The sequence below is a fragment of the Emydura macquarii genome, unplaced genomic scaffold (genome assembly GCF_026122565.2).
Source record: "Emydura macquarii macquarii isolate MOO-44397 ecotype Brisbane River unplaced genomic scaffold, CSIRO-AGI_Emac_v2 contig_2473, whole genome shotgun sequence".
Lineage (NCBI taxonomy): Eukaryota > Metazoa > Chordata > Testudines > Chelidae > Emydura > Emydura macquarii.
In genome coordinates, this window is record NW_027132610.1 from 1,145,489 (window position 1) to 1,164,858 (window position 19,370).

Consider the following 19,370-nt stretch of genomic DNA (forward strand, 5'->3'; position numbering starts at 1 on the left):
ATCAGTGATGAGGTAGACTCTAAAGAAATCAGGAATTGATAAGACAGAGTCTGTCTAGGTAAATACACTTTGGGGAAGAAAACTACTAACGTTTCCCCTGGGATAGTGCTTGGGGCGTGCTGCAGACCACTGGAATCTGATTTGGACATGGATAGAGACCTCTTTAAGGCTTTTAATGAAGTAAATACTACTGGGAACTGTATAATTATGGGAGACTTTAACTTCCCAGATATAGATTGGAGGACAAGTGCTAATAGTAGTAATTGGTCCCTGATTTTCCTGGATATGATAGCTGACAGATTCCTTCACCAAATACTTACTGAACCAACAAGAGGAGATGCCATTTTAGATTTGATATTGGTGAGTAGGGAGAAGCTCATAGAAGAACTGGTTATAGGGGACAACCTTGGTTTGAGCAACCATGAACTAATTCAGTTCAAACTAAATGGAAGGATAAACAAAAAAAGATCTGTGACTAGGGTCTTTGACTTGAAGTAATTCCAAGCCGTCTCCACCTTTAGATCCATGAATTCTTCAGTCCAGTCCACTTCCCCAACTAATACCCTAAGTTAGCCCTTTTGAAGTCAAAGTTGCAGGAACTATCTGAAGCCTGCATCTCAAGGAAGGGGAAAAAATTCATAGGCAAGAGTTGTAGACCAAGCTGGATGAGTAAGCATCTCAGACAGGTGATTAAGAGAAAATAGAAAGCCTACAAGGAGTGGAAGATGGGAAGGATCAGCAAGGATAGCTACCTCTTGGAGGTCAGAACGTGTAGAGATAAAGTGAGAAAGGCCAAAAGCCAAGTAGAGTTGGACCTTGCAAAGGAATTTAAAACCAATAGTTAAAGGTTCTAAAGTCATATAAATATGAAAAAAACCAAGAAAGAAGAAGTGGGACCGCTAAGCACTGAGGATGGAATGGAGGTTAAGGATAATGTAGGCATGCCAAATATCTAAACAAATGCTTTGCCTCCGTTTTTAATGAGGCTAACGATGAGCTTGGGGATAGTGTTAGGGTGGCTAATGGGACTGAAGATATGGAGGTAGAAATTACCACATCTGAGGTAGAAGCCAAACTTGAACAGCTTAATGGGACTAAATTGGGGGGGGGTGGTGGTGGAGGGGGATAATCGCCATCCAAGAATATTAAAGGAACTAGCACATGAAATTGCAAGTCCATTAGCAAGGATTTTTAATGAATCTGTAAACTCAGGGGTTGTACTGTATGACTGGAGAATTGCTAACAGTTCCTATTTTTAAAACAGAAAAAAGGTGATCTGGGTAACTACAGGCCTGTTAGTTTGACCTCAGTAGTATGCAAGGTCTTGGAAAAAATTTTGAGAAAGAAAATAATTAAGGACATCGAGGTTAACAGTAATTGGGATAAAATACAACATGACTTTACAAAAGGTAGATCATGCCAGACCAACCTGATCTCCTTTTTTGAGAAGATAACAGATTTTTTAGCCAAAGGGAATGCAGTGGATATAATTTATCTAGATTTCAGTAAGGCAATCGATATGGTTCCACATGGGTAATTATTAGTTAAATTGGAAAAGATGGGGATTAATATGAAAATTGGAAGGTGGATAAGGAACTGGTTAAAAGGAAGACTACAATAGGTCATACTGAAAGGTGAACTGTCAGGCTGCAGGGAGGTTACTAGTGGAGTTCCTCAGGGTTTGGTCTTGGGACAAATCTTATTTAACCTTTTTATTATTGACCATGGCACAAAAAGTGGGAATGTGCTAATAAAGTTTGCGGATGACACGAAGTTGGGAGGTATTGCCAATACAGAAAAGGTTCGTGATATCATACAGGAAGATCTGGATGACCTTGTAAATGGAGTAATAGAAATAGGATGAAATTTAATAGTGGGAAATGCAAGGTCATGCATTTAGGGACTAATAACAAGAATTTCTGTTATAATATGGAGATGCATCAGTTAGAAGTGACAGAGGAGGAGAAGGTCCTGGGCATATTGGTTTATCAAAGGATGACCATGAGCCACCAATATGATGTTGCCATGAAAAAAGCTAATGTGGTCCTTGGATGCATCAGATGAGATATTTCCAGTAGAGATAGGGAGGTGCCATTATAAAAGGCACCGGTGAGACCTCATCTGCAATATTGTGTGCAGTTCTGGTGCCCCATATTTAAGAAAGATGAATTCAAACTGGAACAGGTGCAGCGAAGGGCTACTATGATGATCCATGGAATGGCAAACCTGCCTTATGAGAAGAGACTCAGAGAGCTTGGTTTGTTTAGCCTAACCAAAAGAAGATTGAGGGGAGATATGATTGCTCTCTATAAATACATCAGAGGGAGGCAGAGGAACTATTTAAGTTCACTACCATGTGGACACAGGAACGAATGGATATAAATTGGCCATCAGGAAGTTTAGATTTGAAATTAGATGCAGGTTTCTAACCATCAGACGATTGAAGTTCTGGAATAGTCTTCCAAGGGGAGCAGTGGGGGCAAAATACCTAGCAGGCTTCAAAACTGAGCTTGATAAATTTATGGAAGGGAGGGTATGATGGCACAGCCTTGTTTGGCAACTGCCTGATCTTTGACTACTGGTAGTAGATATACCAATGGCCTGTGAAGGGATGTTAGATGGGGCGGGTTCTGAATTATTACAGAGAATTCTTTCTTGGGTGACTGGATGGTGAGTCTTGCCCAATGCTCAGGGTTTAACTGATTGCTATAATTGGGTTTGGGAAGGAACTTTCCCCCAGGGCATATTGGCAAAGGCTCTGGAGGGTTTTTGCCTCCCTCTGTAGCGTGGACACGGCTCCCTTGCTGGTGGATTCTCTGTACCTTCAAGTCTTGTGAAACTATGATTTGAGGACTTTAATAACTCAGTCATAGGTCGGGGTTTATTACAGGAGTGGGTCAGTGAGGCTCTGTGTCCTCCATCAGACGAGAAGCTCATATTGGTCCCTTCTGATCTTAGAGTCTATGAGTCTATGTACATATGTTAGTTTAACTCTGATGAATGTATATTAAGCCAATGTGTTGGAACTGGTGATGAGCAGTGCAATACTGTTATTCCTCCCAAAAAAACATATAAAGGCTTGTCTAGAAAGTCAGGCTAAGGAAGCTGATCATAGAGGTCTCTCCTAGCCTTAGAATATGTGAATATTTTACCATTTAAAAACTCAGACCTCTTAACACTATATTTTTTCTAATAAATTAATTTGTAGTAATCTTTAAAATATAAGGAAATCTCAGTTCTATGACACCCAGTGGTATGCCTATTTGTTGATGGATGCTTAAGTTTGCAGCTGTGTACTTTTACACACTCCCACCTGATCCTGAAACAATGGTTAATGACAAGGAATAATCTGTTTTCTCCCTTCAAAAAACAGATGATAAAATTTGGACTACTCAAGCAGGGGTTAATAAAAATGTTGATACCTGTTTTGTCCTGGGAGCCACATCTTTTCTTCTATTGTGTTAGCATTAGAGATGCTACCTACTTACTTAACATGGTTTAATATAGATGTTAAATAATACAGAGGAGAAGATTTTGTGGGATTTCACTGGTCAGGACCTTGGAGGTGCCAATAAACAATTGCCCATAAGTAACTATTGGTTTGGTCGGAAAGGAAGAACCTGAGCTATTTCACGGTGTGACCTTCCAACCCTGCAGGTTCTTAGAGGCTGGACTAGAGAGTTTGGTGATCAGCAGTAACAAGTGTCAGAGAGGTCCACAGGAGGAGCATGGATGTTTTTTCTTTATCTATGGACCAAAGAATGTCATTAACAGAGAAACAAGTGATGGGTCTGTATTGTGGCCTGGTCTGAAGTTTGACTGAGATGGATCCAGATTCTGGCAATTGACAGGAGCCACTGGAGACTGTTTTTTGCTAGCTTCTTAATTAGTTTGCTTAGAATAAGGAGGCTAGATATTGGCCGTAGCTGCAAGGTCTTGAGTGTCAAGAAATGGCTTTTTTGGTTCTGGTTAGAGTATTGCCCTTCTTAGGCTGCATGGTAGATTTCCCTTATCAAATGAAGTATTGATAATCTCTGTTAGCAATGCTCCCTGGTGTTCCATACAACCCTACCATCTAGGAACAGCAGTTGTCCTAGTCACAGATGGTGACCTTGCTTGCACTCAGTTATTCCATGACTATTGTTTGTGTGTATAGATAAGTTGGTGTTTTGGAATGAAAGTATTATGTTTCCGATCCTGTTCTCAGCTTGTTCTTGGTGGCCTATGAGGCCATTCCAGATCTGAGTGATCTTCTCTGTTAAATAGGATGAAAATTCCTTGGAGCAGGAGGTGCTGCATTCTGGAGATGAATGGAGGCAGTGATCTACAAGCAGAGGAGGAAGCCTTCTATATGTGGAGTTCTTCTTTTCTGAAATGAACTGGGAATATCTACCACACTGTGTGAGGCTGTTCTCCTCTATGCTCCCAGATATTTATATGGAAATCCACATGGGAGGCAGTACAGCTCAGGGTCACATCACCTCCTTCTGGGTTCCCTCTGCAGCTGTTACTGTATAGCTGCAGAGGGACCCAGCCCGTAGTCTCAGATATAGACAAGGGAATATCCTACTGCCCCAAATGGAACCAGCCCCACTTGGAAGTTACACGACTTGGTAACAAGATACAGCTTAATTTCTTATCATACAGTTACATGACATTTTAAGATAACTGAGCCATGAAAGCTACTGATTTCTGAAAAGAACCATGACCAAAATACTACTTTAATCAGGCACACAAATGTAAGTCTGAAAATTGCATCAACTCACATTTTTGTCATCCATTCAATTTTTCTCCTTTTCCTTCTTCTATTAATGTCTTGTTTCCTTTTCAGCTTAGAATAATGAAATTCCTTTTCCTTTGTGTTGTCCTCAGCAGTTACAGGATCTATAGTCCTCCAAAACTATTGACAAATGTGATATATTGTTGGACTAGTTTCACAAAAGCACAATTACTGATTTTCTTCCCCCACTCCACCCATGGCCACGTCTTCTCACTTATAAGCCACATGCTTGTTCCTTTACATTGAGAATAATTAAAAATGTACCACTTGCCTGTTTTGTTTATTTGTTCAGTATAATATACAGTATCTGGATAACCTGAAAGACACAAGACTAAACATGCAAGGGTATATTTTCTCTTGCAAACATTGATCCAATAGTAATTGCTCCTTGCTTTGGTAAATTTTTGCCTAAAAAGAGTGCTGATTCTTTAATTGCTGTTACTCTGTTTAATATAGTGGAGAGACAAATCTCATGGATAACATATTGAGAAGTAATATAATAATCACACAAACAACAGTCAAACAGCTTAGATTTCTATTGGAAACTCCAGAACTGTTACGCAGAGGCTACCATTTGATAAACTAAAGGGATAGGGATAGATGTAAAAGAGAAAAGTGAGAAACAAAGCAGCATGGTTTTATGCCTAGAATAAGAGAACACAAGTCAGAAGTCTGGTTCCTATTCCCTACTTTGCCATTGACTCTCTTTGTGACCTGTGCAAGTCACTTAACTTATTTGTCCCTCAGTTTCCTCATTTGTAAGATAGAGATAGTAATATTTGACCACTTTTGTAAAGTACATTGAGGTCTGTGGATGAAAGGTGTCACTACATATATGCAAAGTCTTATTATTAAATGGAAGGAAATGGATACCTACCTTTCTGTAAATGTTGTTGTTCAAGGTGTGTTGCAGTCCTTTCCACAGTAGGTGTGTGCACACCTCATACACAAATGTCGGAGGTTTTTTTTCCCTGAGTGGTACCCAGTGGGGTGGCTCAAGCACCACCCTGTCGCTGTGCACCACTGCGTGCTGGGATAAGAGGGTGGAGCTGCTCCTGGCCTCCCTCAGTTCCTTTGTACTGGATGTACTCCAATACAGAGGGGAAGGCAGATGGGTCATGGAATAGACATGTGCCACGCATCTTGTAGAACAACAGTTACAGAAAGGTAGGTAACCATTTCTTCCTCGATTGACTGCACATGTCAGTTCCACTCGTGTTGATCGGTGAAGGATCGGCTCAGCTGATCTGCCGGTATGTTTTGCTTCCCTGGAAGGTAAGCAGCTTTGAAGTGAATCGAGTGGGTTATACAGAAGTCCCAGAGACGAACTGCCTCCTGGCAGAGCTGGATTGACCATGCCCCTCCTTGATTGTTTATGTAAAATATGGTCACTGAGTTATCTGTCATAATCAATAGACTTTTCCTCACTATGTGGGGGAGGAATGTTGAGCAGGTTAGACATAAAGCTTTTAACTCCCTGACATTTATGTGAGCCTCTAGGTCCTGAGATGACCAGAATCTTTGAGACCTCAGAGACCCAAATGTGAGCCCCTCCCCCCAACCTAGAGATGATGCGTCCATGACTAGAGTGAGTGTTGGCAATGTAGGAACAAAGGGAACTCCCACACAAACTTTTAGAGAGTCTGGCACCAATCCAGAGATGAGAGGACTAGCTCAGGCACTTGAACCACCTTGCTATAGTGCTGACGATTAAGGGCATATATTGATGCTAGCTATGTCTGTAGTATCTTAGTCACAGTCTGGTGTATTGCACTACATAGATACATGGTGCCATGTGACCTAACAGATTGAGGTACTTGCATGCTGTTGTGAGTGGGTAAGCTTTCATTTGAAGTACTAGGTTCTGAATGGTTTAAAACCTGATTTGTGGCAGAAATGCTCTGACCTTTGTGACTGCTCCAATGAATTCTATTGTCTGTACAGGTCTCAGTATTGATTTTTCTTTACTCCCTAAAAGCCCCAGAGTGTTGAATATGGAAAGAGCAGTGGCTAAGATGGAAAGAACCTGAGATTCTGATCAACCAATCGTCCAGATATGGGAACACATGGACACCTAATTTTCGAAGATGAGGTGCTACAACTGTCATGCACTTTGTGACTATCTGAGGAGCAGTTGCCAGGCCAGATAGATGTACTGTGAACTGATGGTGTCAACCATTCACCGTGAACCTGAGAAACTTTCAATGGTTGGGACATACTGTGATGTGGAAGTAAACGTCCCTCAAGTCGAGGGCACCATATCAGTCTCCTTGTTCCAGGGAAGGGACAATAGCCACCAGGGTAACCATGCAGAATTTTATTTTCTTCAGGAATTTGTTCAACTCTCTTACATCTAAGAGGGCGTGAAGTCTACTTTGACTTGGGGATTAGGAAATAATGGGAATAAAAGCCTTTCCCCCTGTGGTCCAATAGTACTTCCTCTATGGCCCCTGAAGAAGAAACTGAACCTCCCAGTGAAGGGCAATCTCGTGAGAGTAGTCCCTGAAAAGGGATGGGATGGGGTTGAGGGAGTGAAGGGTCGAAGTAAATTGAATGGCATACCCTCATTCCACTGTGCTTAAGACCCACTGGTCTGATGTTATATGGGTTCAGGCACTTAGGAAGTGGGAAAAAATTATTGGTAAATTTAAAAAGGAGGAGTTGAGGAAATGAGGAAACTGGTATACTCAACAATCCCGTCAAAATGCCTGCTTGAAATAGACAGCTAGACAGGATGAGTTCATGGATGCTGAAGAGGAAGGCGGTGAAGGGCACCTTCTATAATTCCTTCCCCTTTTCCTAGGTGGATCCTAGGAACAGGGAGCAAAGCCATGGTGTTGAAAAGGTTGTTGACAAAAATACTTTTTCTTTTCATCACTGAAGTGTAGATTCCAAGGGATTTGAGTATTGCCCTGGAATCTTTAAGGCTGTGAAGACTGTCATCACTTTTCTTGGAGAACGGAGCGAGGCCTTCAACCGGAAGATCCTGTATGGTCTGTTGAACTTCTGCAGGCAGTCTGGCTGACTGTAACCAGGAATACCTTCTCACAGTGATCACTGATGCATGGTTTGAGCGGCCAGAGGGCAGTCCTGGTGACCAATACCCTCCTCCACCATTTCTGAGAACTCTTGCTTTCAGTCCTCTTATAATTTTTCCTTTAATTTGGTAGTGTTCTCCCAGAGTGTGTAATCATATCAACTCAGGAGTGCCTGCTGATTTACAGTTCTGAGCTGCAGGCCCCCTGAGGAATAAAGTTTGTGACTAAACAAGTCCAGTCTTTTTGAGTCCTTGCTTTTAAGTGTGGAGGCTTGTCCCTGTCTTTCCTGCTCATTGGCAGCTGCCACCACAAGAGAACTCAGGAAGGGTTTTGTGTAAAAATGTTCAGACCCCTTAGAGTCTTCTCTCAACTTGTTTTACTGTGGAAGCCAAGGAAGAGGGTGTTTGCCAGAGTCTTGACCAGCTCTATGATTGCCTTCTTGGTTGGCAGAGCAACCTTAGCCAGGGTGGCAGACACCAGGACATCCACCAACTTGTGCAAACTTTTACATACCTCTTCTTTGTGGAAGCCAAGTACCAAGGCCACTCTTTTCAGGAGGTCTGGGTGGGCTCTGTGGTCTTCTGGGGGAGGTGAATCTACCACTGAATCAATAGTTTCATCTGGTGATGTGGATGCAGTTGGCTTCTGAGATAATGGCAACTCCATAATCTGTGATGGAGAACCTACTCATGAAGGCCTGTTTGGCCGGAACCAGACATGGTACCGAACATCAGAGAGTGATGCTCTCAGTACCTAGTCCCCATCTCAACGTCAGGTACTGGGGAATGATGTTCCTGGTGCCGTTGCAGCTGATGTGTTCCCCACAACTGTCAAGATGATTGAGATGTGGTCCTAGCTGGAGAAGGGGTGCCCCATGGAGTCCAGAGTGGCCACTGGTATGGACCCAAGGCCCATCTTTGTATAGGCCATTGACCCTTTAGGGAAAGGGCATTGTTGATATCGCTGCATGGTTGTTGGCTCCAAAAACTCTGAACGAGGGTAAGTGCTGTGTCCTGGCAGGGATACAGAGGATCACAGATGTGAGTCGGAGGAGGAGGAGGCTTCCAATAATGGAGGTGCCAGTGCAGACAGTACTGGAGAGAGGTATCCTGAACCCAGGAATGGTGGTATTAGAAAAAGTGATAGGAGATTTCCCTCTCGATAAAACTGGCTTGGGAGGAGGTCCAGGGGGTAGTACTGTGGATTATTGGTGCGTTGAAGGTGAGTCGCTGGAGCAGGAACTGGTTGGACAATTTCAAATGCTGGAGAAAAAGGTACTGAGAGGCTAAGCACTCTATCCATACAATGACTTGGCTGGGGGTCAATGTATTGCAGCCATAAGCAAGCACTTAACCCTCTCTGCTCTATCCCTTTTTTGAGCGAGCTTTGAAGCTTTTGCAGATGTGACACATGTCATTAATGTGGGCTTCACCCCAACACTTTTGACAGGTCAGATGCAGGTCACTGACCGGCATGGACTTTGAACATGTCCCACAGGACTAAATCCTGGGTAGCACAGCATCGTTCTGGAATTGAGTCTAGTGCTGAAAGAAAAGAAACAGTCCCAAAGGACACAAAGACAGAAACCTAGCACTGACTTACTTGAAAAACTAACTATCTAATGACTAACAATAATTAATTTGAACTATTTACAATGAGAGAGAGAAGCACTTGAGTAAACAAGTCTGAGATCACGCCAACAACTGTCACTGGTGGTAGAAGGAACTGAGGAAGTCAGGGGGTTTCCACCCCCTTATATCAGCACATAGAGTTGCGCAGTGACAGAGGGCACTTGAGTCACCCTGACAGGTACTGCTGAGGGAAAAAAATCTGACATCTGTGAATGAGGAAGGCACAAACCTGCAGTGGAACTGACATGCAATCACTCAAAAAGAATAAAAAGTTTTACTTCACAGCCATGGTCAAATGCAGAATGCCAATTATGTTCCTCAACTTTCACAACAGACCAATCAACGTTATTGACAACTATTTTGAATTCCCTTGGATTACTTCATACAGTGTAATAGTCATGAAAAAGAGAGACATTTATTTAATGGGTCATAGTATGTTAGAGTCAGAGAGAGATCTGGAGAATTGAAAAGAAGAACCCAATATGAGGCAATGAGAAAGGTGGCAGGAGTACTGTGGGACTGGCAAGTAAGTATCAAAGTGAAAGAAAAATGTATGCTGTGTGTGTTTGTCCCTGCTGGCTCTATGGTTTGGAAATGGAGGGTCTTATGGAGATGGAAGAAAAGAAAATGCAGATAGCAGAAAATAACATACTGAAGAGAATAGCAGCGGGTACACAGAGTGTGCATGGAGAAAATTAAGGGTAAGATGAATTTGGGACTCTCAGTGATAGCTAGGTGGGAAATGCACATTTGAGGTGGGCAGGACATGTGACAAGAATGGGAGGGAATAATCAGAACAGAAAGAAAGGGTGTAGAAGACCAAGGAGATGATGGAAAGTCTCTGTGAAGAGAAGTTTGAAGAGAAAAGAACTGGAACTCATGAACCAATGCCACGGACTGGAAGGAGCGGCGAAGAATCCTGGGCACTTTCGACCCTATGTAAATAGCAAAAGGAGTCGAGAAGTGAAGTGGGTATGTTAGAATAATAGGATTAGAGAAGACTTCCTCTGGTGTCAAAATGATTCATGTCACTATGCAGTGTAGTAGAAATTATTTAAATGTTGTAAGGCTGTGTATCACATCTGAAAAAGAACTCTGTTCATTAGTGCACCTCTAACTCTAGCTTGCTCTAGATTTGTCAGCTCAGCCTCAGAACTGAGAAGACAGAAAGGTGGCTTAATCTGCCTTTACATCCCCACACCTTCAGATACCAAGTAATCCAGCCCTAAATTTTCTCATGATTGATACTTGAGATGGAGTTATATTGTTTATAGCCTTTCTTGGGGTCCAAATAATTCCCTGAATAACTAATTAAATTCTGTAATTACTCTGTGTTATGTTTGTACAGACCTTTCACCTTAAAAATATTACCAAATATTTTCAAAAGAATTTAATACAACATAAATAGCTTAATTTTAACATAACATAATTTCAATGTTTTATATTTCAAGATAGAGAAAAGAGAATTAGAGAAAAGTACACTGACTCCTCTTTCAGATTTTTAATCCAAACAAAATTAGATCTTAATAGAGAAGTATCAAATTGTATTTTAAAAATTAATTATTATATTGTACCTTAACAAACAGATTTATTTCATACACAACACAAGGTTTTATAGGCCGGTACTTATGGTAATTTAATCATATTCTATTAATTATGTTGTTCAGTGATGAGAAACATGTTATAAATAAATGATTATAACATCTCACAGGGAGTGACTATAATTATAAATCATTATTTCAAACATTATTTCAAACATTATGAAGTGAGCCGTATAGTGAGTGAAATTAAATTTCCATCATGTGTAGGTTATGTAAGAAAAAAAAGTTAACATGTTAAAGAAAAAATGTAAATGCTATTCTTTGCTTACTCTGATAGAAAGAAGTCTCCAACCATTGTTCTCCACACGCTTGTACCAGCCACTGTGGTCATCTTTCCAAATCTTTCCATGAATAGCTTCTGACAGCAGCTGTTTGTAGGTTGGCTTTGTATAATCTTTAGGACTGTTAGCACACATATCCACAATGGATCTATGAGTGAATATTTTATAATATATATTTGGAGGATATTTAGTCTGTAAAGAAATACCACATTTAAAAGTGAGAGATCCAATTAGTGATGGTGTCTGTTATAAACAAATGTTCCTACTTTTAAAAACATTGTCAAATTAATATCTTGTCTAACTCTGTTGACCTAAATGGGTTTACAAAAGCCAAGAAAATATCCCTTTACCTCTTTCAAAATAGGTTAACACTATACAGAATAAGCTGAAATTGGATGATTTGATTGGCTGATTACAATTCTGAGTGAAATTAAAGATCTAATCCTCAACTCAGTGTAAATTTTGCCACTGAATCTAGGCAAGTGAAAAGTCTTTGGTGGATTGTCACAAGCATACACAACATTTATGAGTATTTATTGTTTCTCTTATAATGTTTATTTTTCTGAATTGAATAAATGGGGGAAGTTCATTGGGAAGAGAAATGGAATTGAAAAATATTATTAAATGAAAAGTTAAGCACACACAGTAGCTATAATATAGTTATTGGTTTTACTTCCAGGTACACTGCAAACTCATTATGTGAATTTGAGTAAGTCATATAAGCTTTCTGTTCATCAGTCTGCCTGTCCATAAAATGAAGATAATAATTTACATCTCCCAGAGGCCTATTCTGAGGATTAGTTAGTCTTTGTAAAACAATTTGATAGCCTCAGATAAAAGCTGCTAGGTACATGCACATTAATACTTTTACTTAATAGACTTTATTGATGATCTAAAAATGAGAAAATACATTAATAAATTAATTTATAACCTGTAATCATTTCTGCAGTGAAACTAACTAAGCTGCCTGGGTGGTTAAATAGGTTTTAAAGAACTGAGAGGGTTTTGTTTTTTTTTATTTGGTTGGTTGGTTGTGTTTGGTTTGGTTTGGTTTCAAGCAACCCACTCTCTCGGTCACAGGTGCTGTAATTTCATTGACAAGTCCTGATCTATCTGGTATTGTCTCAATTAAAGTATGTAGACTGGCAGCCCTGTTTCCGTAGTCCAAATCTCTTAAACTCTTTAAATGGAGGAGACGGAAAAATTCTGTCTTAACCCATGATTTTTCTTTGTAGAACTCCTGAATGCATACTATGAAGACTGACATGTAGGGGATGGAATATAGGCTGACATCACTTGAGGGAGCTAAAGAACTTGCAAAGAGGAGTAATAAGTAATTAAAGCATATGTTCTCTGCCTGTGCTAATATTACTTTTTAGATGGAAAATGTTAGGATGAAAGATAATCGTATATGTCTAACACTGGAAATAGAAACCTAGAAACATAAGGTCATATTGGACAGTCTTGTAAATATACTGCAAATACTACATCTTAAAATATTAGAACAGTTCTGATTAAAATAACCATTTTTCAAATTTATATTTTGTCATGGTGCCAATGTTTAATAAGTAAAGAAAAGAATATGTTGGCTCCATAATACCAATCTAAAAGCTTCCTCCATTTCTCACGCTTACTTTCACTTAACTGAATAATCTTGTAAGTAATAAATCAGCTCAGCACCTAGAACTCTACACTGTGCTTTCCAACAGAGGGCAAACTGTTGCTCTGATGTTTTATAAGTATCATATATCATCAGTATAAGGTTTACTAATGTTGTATTATTCATAAGTTGGTATTAGCCAGGGAAGAGGAGGTCAGGAGCAGAAACCAAATAATTATAGGGCAGAAGTCTGCCAAATACAATTTACTGGAAATTGCTAGCCAGACAGCAGGGAAGAATGTTAGCAATAAATCAGCTTATTTCCAGCTATTTCAAGTGCTGTAGAAATAGATTTACAATTAGATATTTTGAAAGCAGAAGAATCTGACACAGGACTTGTGCTATTCCAGACTGACCATTCAGCTGTATAATACCAATAGGCAAATACATAAGGCCAAAATCTAAGCAGACTTAGACTAAGCAGATTTTGGGGTCAAAATTTCTAACTAAATCCATATTTAATCACTTAAAATAAAGTCTTGGGGCAAAATCCTGCCCCCATTGAAATCAATGGAAAAAGGCCAGGACTGCGCCCCTGGTTTTCAAGTTCAGAGCAGTGAGAGCACCTACAAATCCTAATGAAAATTCAGACCATTTAGTCAGATGCATAAGAATGGATTTAGGAGGCTTATTTCAGGCACCCTGGTTAGAAAATACTAACCTTGCTAGTTTATTCGAATACACTTAATATAAGTCCATACAGTTGTGATCACCTACATATAGAAGGAATGTTGCTGTTTAAATACACTTTAAAAACTACACTTACACCACCCAGTCTGAATCGGATATGAACTCCTGCTGCAGCATCTAGTAACTCTGCCTGCAAGAAGAAAAAGACATTAATCTACAATGCTTCCATAGCCCTGAGAAATCATGACAGAAAGATATAGTAATGGACAATTAAATAATTTAGTTTGTTATACATAAAGACGTTTAGATTCTTCTCTGACATAAGCCCGATATCATATTAATAGAGATGCACAATATAAATAGGTTGAAATGTTATTCTTATGGAAGTGCCTTGTTTCCTAGATGAAAAATTGCAGTATGTGAAAAGTTTAAAAGGCATTCTGCTCTTGTATGGTGAGGATATCATACTGTGGCATGCAAGAAGCAAACAAGTGGAGGGGGCAGAGCAATGGCTTCAATTAAATTTTCTCCAGTGTACCATATCTACTTAAGATGTCCATCACCATAGAATCTGAGAACAAGAAACAGTAAGTAGGGTTCACATAGTAATGTCCATAATAGACTCTCTTCCTCGCTTCTTTGTTATATTACTTTTTGTTTAAATGACTTTTGGGGGAGGAAATTTTCTCTCTCACTTTTGTTCTTGTAGTATTTCTTCCAAGAAGGGATTAGACATTTAAATGGGTAATGAGAATATTTAGAGTGATAATAAATATTTTTTAAAAATAAGCTTGAGTTCTGGAAGCGATAAAAAAAACTCTCATACATCTGGGTGTATGCCAGCCTCTAGCTATTTAGCCTTTTATCTAGTTAGGAAGAAACTTTCTGAGGGATGGGTTTTCCCATAACTGCCTACTGCAAGTTTTTTTGCACATCCACTGAAGCATGAGATACGTGGTCTAGATGGACCACTGGTCTTATCCAGTCAGCATCTCCTATGTGACAATTTATTGCATGAAGGTTTTTGCAAAAAGATGATTTTTACAACATGCTCTGAAAATAATCAGGCATGGTCTGAGTCAGTATGAGTTAGAGTGGATCCCAAATGCCTTTTAGCGTCCTTTAGCTATTAAATGGCCTAAATGAAATGAGTTGATATCCTCAATTTAATTCTTAGAAAACAACTGACTTCTATGGGCTCAGCCTTCTCCTTTCCTTTTTTTCCTCTAATTCTGTCTTGGATATAATTTTACTTTTGTTGTTTACTGATACTTTCTTTTGCAACTATTATATATTTCTTTTTTTGCATATAGTTTTATTTGTGTTTAACCCACAAAGTATCTTACATCAGTAAATCTTGGACATCCAAATAATGGGACAATCAAAAACTGTATTTGATTTATAATGCTGTAATGATCCTTGTCTCCCAATACCATGCTCCAAAGAAAAGACAGTGAGACAAACTAAAATTAAAATACTAACATCTTGAACTATACTGTACAGTACATGTGTAACTTGTACACAGATACAGCAATGAAAATACATCAGTAAATACAGTTCTTACCTCTCTAGGATCAATGAATTTCATCAGAAGATGAGGGTTCCCAACTCCTCTAAAACCTATTAATTCTTTGTAGTATTGAAAGATATGGATATCCTGTAGAGAAGTATAAATATACCAAGAAAAACTATTATCATTGGGATTTTTCCAGATTTTGAACATAGTTATGACACTATTCAGGGTTTTCCCATGCCAGGCCACACAGAATTTAGGACAGTGTGGGGCACAATCCATCAAATGGTCTCACAGAGTTAAACTTGTGCCTGATGTACTCATCCCAGTCCTGAAAAGTGAAGTCAACAGTGTTACAGTACTGTCAAATTCAGTCAAATGTATGTAGCAAAAACTGGGTCTGCGTGCATATTTGAAAAAATAAGTTCAAATTGTTTATTTTGGTATGAAGTTAGAGTGAGTTAAAAGTGAGAGGGCTTTCAGAGAAAGAAATGCATATATAAATACAAATTAAAAGCATGGAATGAATAGCAGCAATATGCTAGAGGGAATTTTAAACTAGAGCATCTAAATCCCCTATTTTACCAGAGTTGTCTTTGAAAAGATCTCTTTGGTAAGACTCTCCACAAGACCACCTTTTCTTCCCCAGCTTTGGATTTAGGGGATTACCTTTAAAATTAGTTTTTAAAAGTCTGTCCATTTCTTTCTCTATGAACTAGGTCATCACCATGGTATCTAATTTCCTTTTACAATTCCCATTTCTATCCAAATCCCTCCTTAGCTTCTCTATACCATCATCCCATCATTGACTCTTTAAATGGCAACTTTTCCCAGTAATACAGTAATAGTTGCCCACTGTCCCTCTGTTCCTAAAGCTATGGTAATCAGTGCATCACTGCATGCTATACCTTACTGAAGACTGTGCAAAACACAGAATAAAAAAAACCCACTGCTAAAGGAGGTCCATTAATGGAATGTCCCAGAGCCCTCTCAACCCTCCTCTCCCCCCCAGTGCCTACCATCAGGAAAGTAGGAAGTTGAGGGAGCGACCCAAGCACCGGGAATTATTTTCATCAGTTCTTTGCTCTCCACAGACCCATTTCTAATAAAATATTTTGTAGTGTTGTCAGTGTTATGAGGCCTGCCAAAAGTCTGTGGTGTTAATACAGAGAAGACTGGATTTTTTTAAAAATGATTCAAATGCAGTGTTTGCAAATTAAAGTTGTAATGGATAATTTCTGACATTTCTTAAACGAGTAGCTAATCTGTTTACTGTATGTGTCACAACTGTCAAGGATCCATGGATAGCAAAACAAGGTTAATATCAACACATGGCAGTTTCTAGATTGCAGTTCTCTAGAGCATAAGAAAGGTTCTTATTATAGTCAGAGCTGTTATTGCCGCCTATAGATAAAGTAGCACAACACTTCCCATAATAAGACTGTTTTTCATTTGCTTATAATTTTGCCAAACTTGAGCTGCATGGGCTGAAATTTTCCATGCCAGGTGTCTGGTTGATTGGTTGGTTGGTTTGACGTTTCAGCAAAAATGGTTTAGCCATTTCTCAGAACAAAGTTAGGGAAAAATACACTGTTTAGAACATGTTTAAAAAAAATTCTTACAACAGTTTTCTAACTCTAATTCCATGCTTTGGAGCATGGGCTTGAAATCTGGTTGGGGAGAGATGGGGCTTTTTGCTGGTCCCAAGAAAAACTGCCCACACGTACAAGTTAAAAACCTCTGAAAAATCTCAGGTTGCATGTATTCAGTAGAGACTTGTCTGGCAGCTAAATTCTTCAGAGATTCTGTCTGCACTGACTATGTGCTCACCCAGAGCTGCAGGGTCTGAGTAGGACTTTCCCTGCAATTGCTGCTCCTGGTTGATGCAGGCCACTGTTGTGCCAGGCGCCAGAACTGAGAGCATGGAGACTGTCCTTCTTGTGCTCTCAATGCTCCACTCCTCCCCTCCACCCCCCCTAGCGCTCAGGCAGGGTGCAGGAGAAAGCGGCTTGACTCAGCTGCAGAAGAGGCAAGACCCAGACCTGGGGAGATGGCAGAGAGAGTAGCTTGGAATAAGGAGGCAAGAAGTGGAGGGGGAGCCTGGGAGCTGGGGATGGAGGGAGACAGGGTGGGCAGTGAAAAGGAGACAATATGGGGAGGAAAACTGAGACAAGCAGCTGAGTGGGAGGAGACTGGGATTAGCGAGACAAGGAGACTGGGACTAGGAGCCAGGAGACAGAGGACTGGAGACTAGGCCTCAGATGTGCAGCCAAGAGGGGAAAGCCTGGGACTGGTTCTGCATGCTTTGCGCATCCAAAACTCCCATTGACTTCAAAGGGATCTGGGGTGTGCAAGAAATTTAACACTGGGCCTTGTGGTGGATAACCTGTGAAATATTAAAGCCAAAAGTGCCTGTTTTCATGCAAATTCCTCTAGTAACAAATATGAGGAAAATATAAAAAATATATGCTACACAGACTTGTTCACTTTTCCTTTAACTGGAGAGAGTTTTTAGAAAGACTAAACCCCTGGTTGACAGTCTTTTATGTATCTTTAATGAAAGGTTAAAAGGATTTTTAAATGGTGTGTTTGCCATGATACTAAACAGGCCAAGGTCTCAGTATACCATACCCCAAACCTTGTTTAACACTTTAATGCTGGACTGTGACAGGGTCATGTTAACTCTTTGGGCCCCCCACATTCCACCTAAATTAATACACACACACACCCCTTTGGTAATATGATTTGATCTTTTTCCTTGTGGCAGCTATGGAATTATACTTGCTTTTGACAATATAAAATTACATATCATTTGTCATATACTGTATATGCAGGCTTTTGGGGCTAGTAACCCTCTATTAAACTTTAGGGCCAGAATCAGCCCTATGGGCTGCACTCCTATGTGTGGGGGATAGCTATACTGGAAGGGGGATTCACACCAGAGGAATTCCTGCTCCTGGCACACTTTCCACCACTACTTCAGTTTATAAAGGAGAAAAATATGAAAATTGTTACTGGAGTGCTTCATGATTCAAAATAAAATAGTGTTTCACACTCACAATACATCTTTTCCAGCACCTCTGAATGACTCTTGCAGCAAGGTTCTTTTTCTCTTCTTCCATTGGCACTTACCAATCCCTAAAACAATAAGGCTTTTGTTCACAAATATTCAGTATTACCTCAGTTGCTATTTAAACAATCTTTTTCTTTTATAACCAGTTTAAAGTAGGTATCTGGCAAAATCACTTTTAAAAAAAATCTGTTTTTTAAGGGTGGTGTTGTAGCTGTGTTACCTCACCCACCTCATCTTCTAAGACTTGAATTATGATGAGAAAAAAATAGGGTCATGCATCAATAATCAGTTTCTTCAACTAGGCTAATTCCACCCTAGACCAATAACCTTAGATAGAAATTACAAAATAAAATAATTCATAGAATTTGTATAAGTAATTGTGAAATACAGATACAGACAAGAAATAATGCTTTTCAAAGATGGTCATGCACAACTCTATTAAGCCTCAGTGGTCTGATTGAAATCAAAGTGGTTTAAATAACTGATTTTAATCATGATTTAAATCAGCAAGCAGGAAACTGATTTAAATAATCAATTTTAATTGTGATTTACATTTGTACTTTGTTTATTTTCCTAAGGAAAGGTTGATTCTCATTGGTTGGTAATCATTAAAACATGTTCATTTTCAACTAAATATGGCCATTACACTAAATTTGGTGCTTCTTTTTGCTCATCAGGACAATACACTATATCTATCCACATTTATTTAAGCAGCTATAGAGATCAACATATATTTATTCAGAGTGTTAATTTTTACATTTTTTATTAAGTAAAAAATGGTGAATTATATTTCTTATTTACTAGGTTTTTTTAACTTGTGGTTTGTGGCAAGCTCTACTTGGTTGGAAATTCAAATTCAATTAAATATTTAAAAAACCAGCATTTCAATTTTTTATTAAATAAAACTGTCTTAAACATGCTAAATTTATCAAAACATGTTTTACATTTAAAATTATCTTATTTATTAAATAAAGGAATCATTAGCTGTACATAGTGAATTGAACTGATTGTTTCTTTTCACCTTTAAGATTTTAGAACTAGTAGATCTATTTGTCTGAAACCTAGTTTTTATTCATAGATTGGAAGGGGAAAACAAGTTCTTCTTCGAGTTCTTGCTCATGTCCATTCCACTATAGGTGTGTGCACGCCACCGTTCATGGTTA

General features: G+C 39.3%; 1 protein-coding gene across 1 annotated transcript in view; it reads right to left on the reverse strand.

The window, feature by feature from the left end:
* Window positions 1-18,273, reverse strand: part of CUNH11orf65 (chromosome unknown C11orf65 homolog) — a 31,059-nt gene extending 12,786 nt beyond the window's left edge. Inside the window, exons 1-5 of the mRNA XM_067562810.1 lie at window positions 18,194-18,273; window positions 15,186-15,278; window positions 13,758-13,811; window positions 11,320-11,523; window positions 4,767-4,900 (exon numbers count right to left, since the gene is read on the reverse strand). Coding sequence (XP_067418911.1) covers window positions 4,767-4,900; window positions 11,320-11,523; window positions 13,758-13,811; window positions 15,186-15,278; window positions 18,194-18,256 — 548 coding nt within the window. The 5' untranslated portion in view covers window positions 18,257-18,273. The remainder of the gene's footprint in view (window positions 1-4,766; window positions 4,901-11,319; window positions 11,524-13,757; window positions 13,812-15,185; window positions 15,279-18,193) is intronic.
* Between the last annotated feature and the right edge of the window lie 1,097 nt (window positions 18,274-19,370).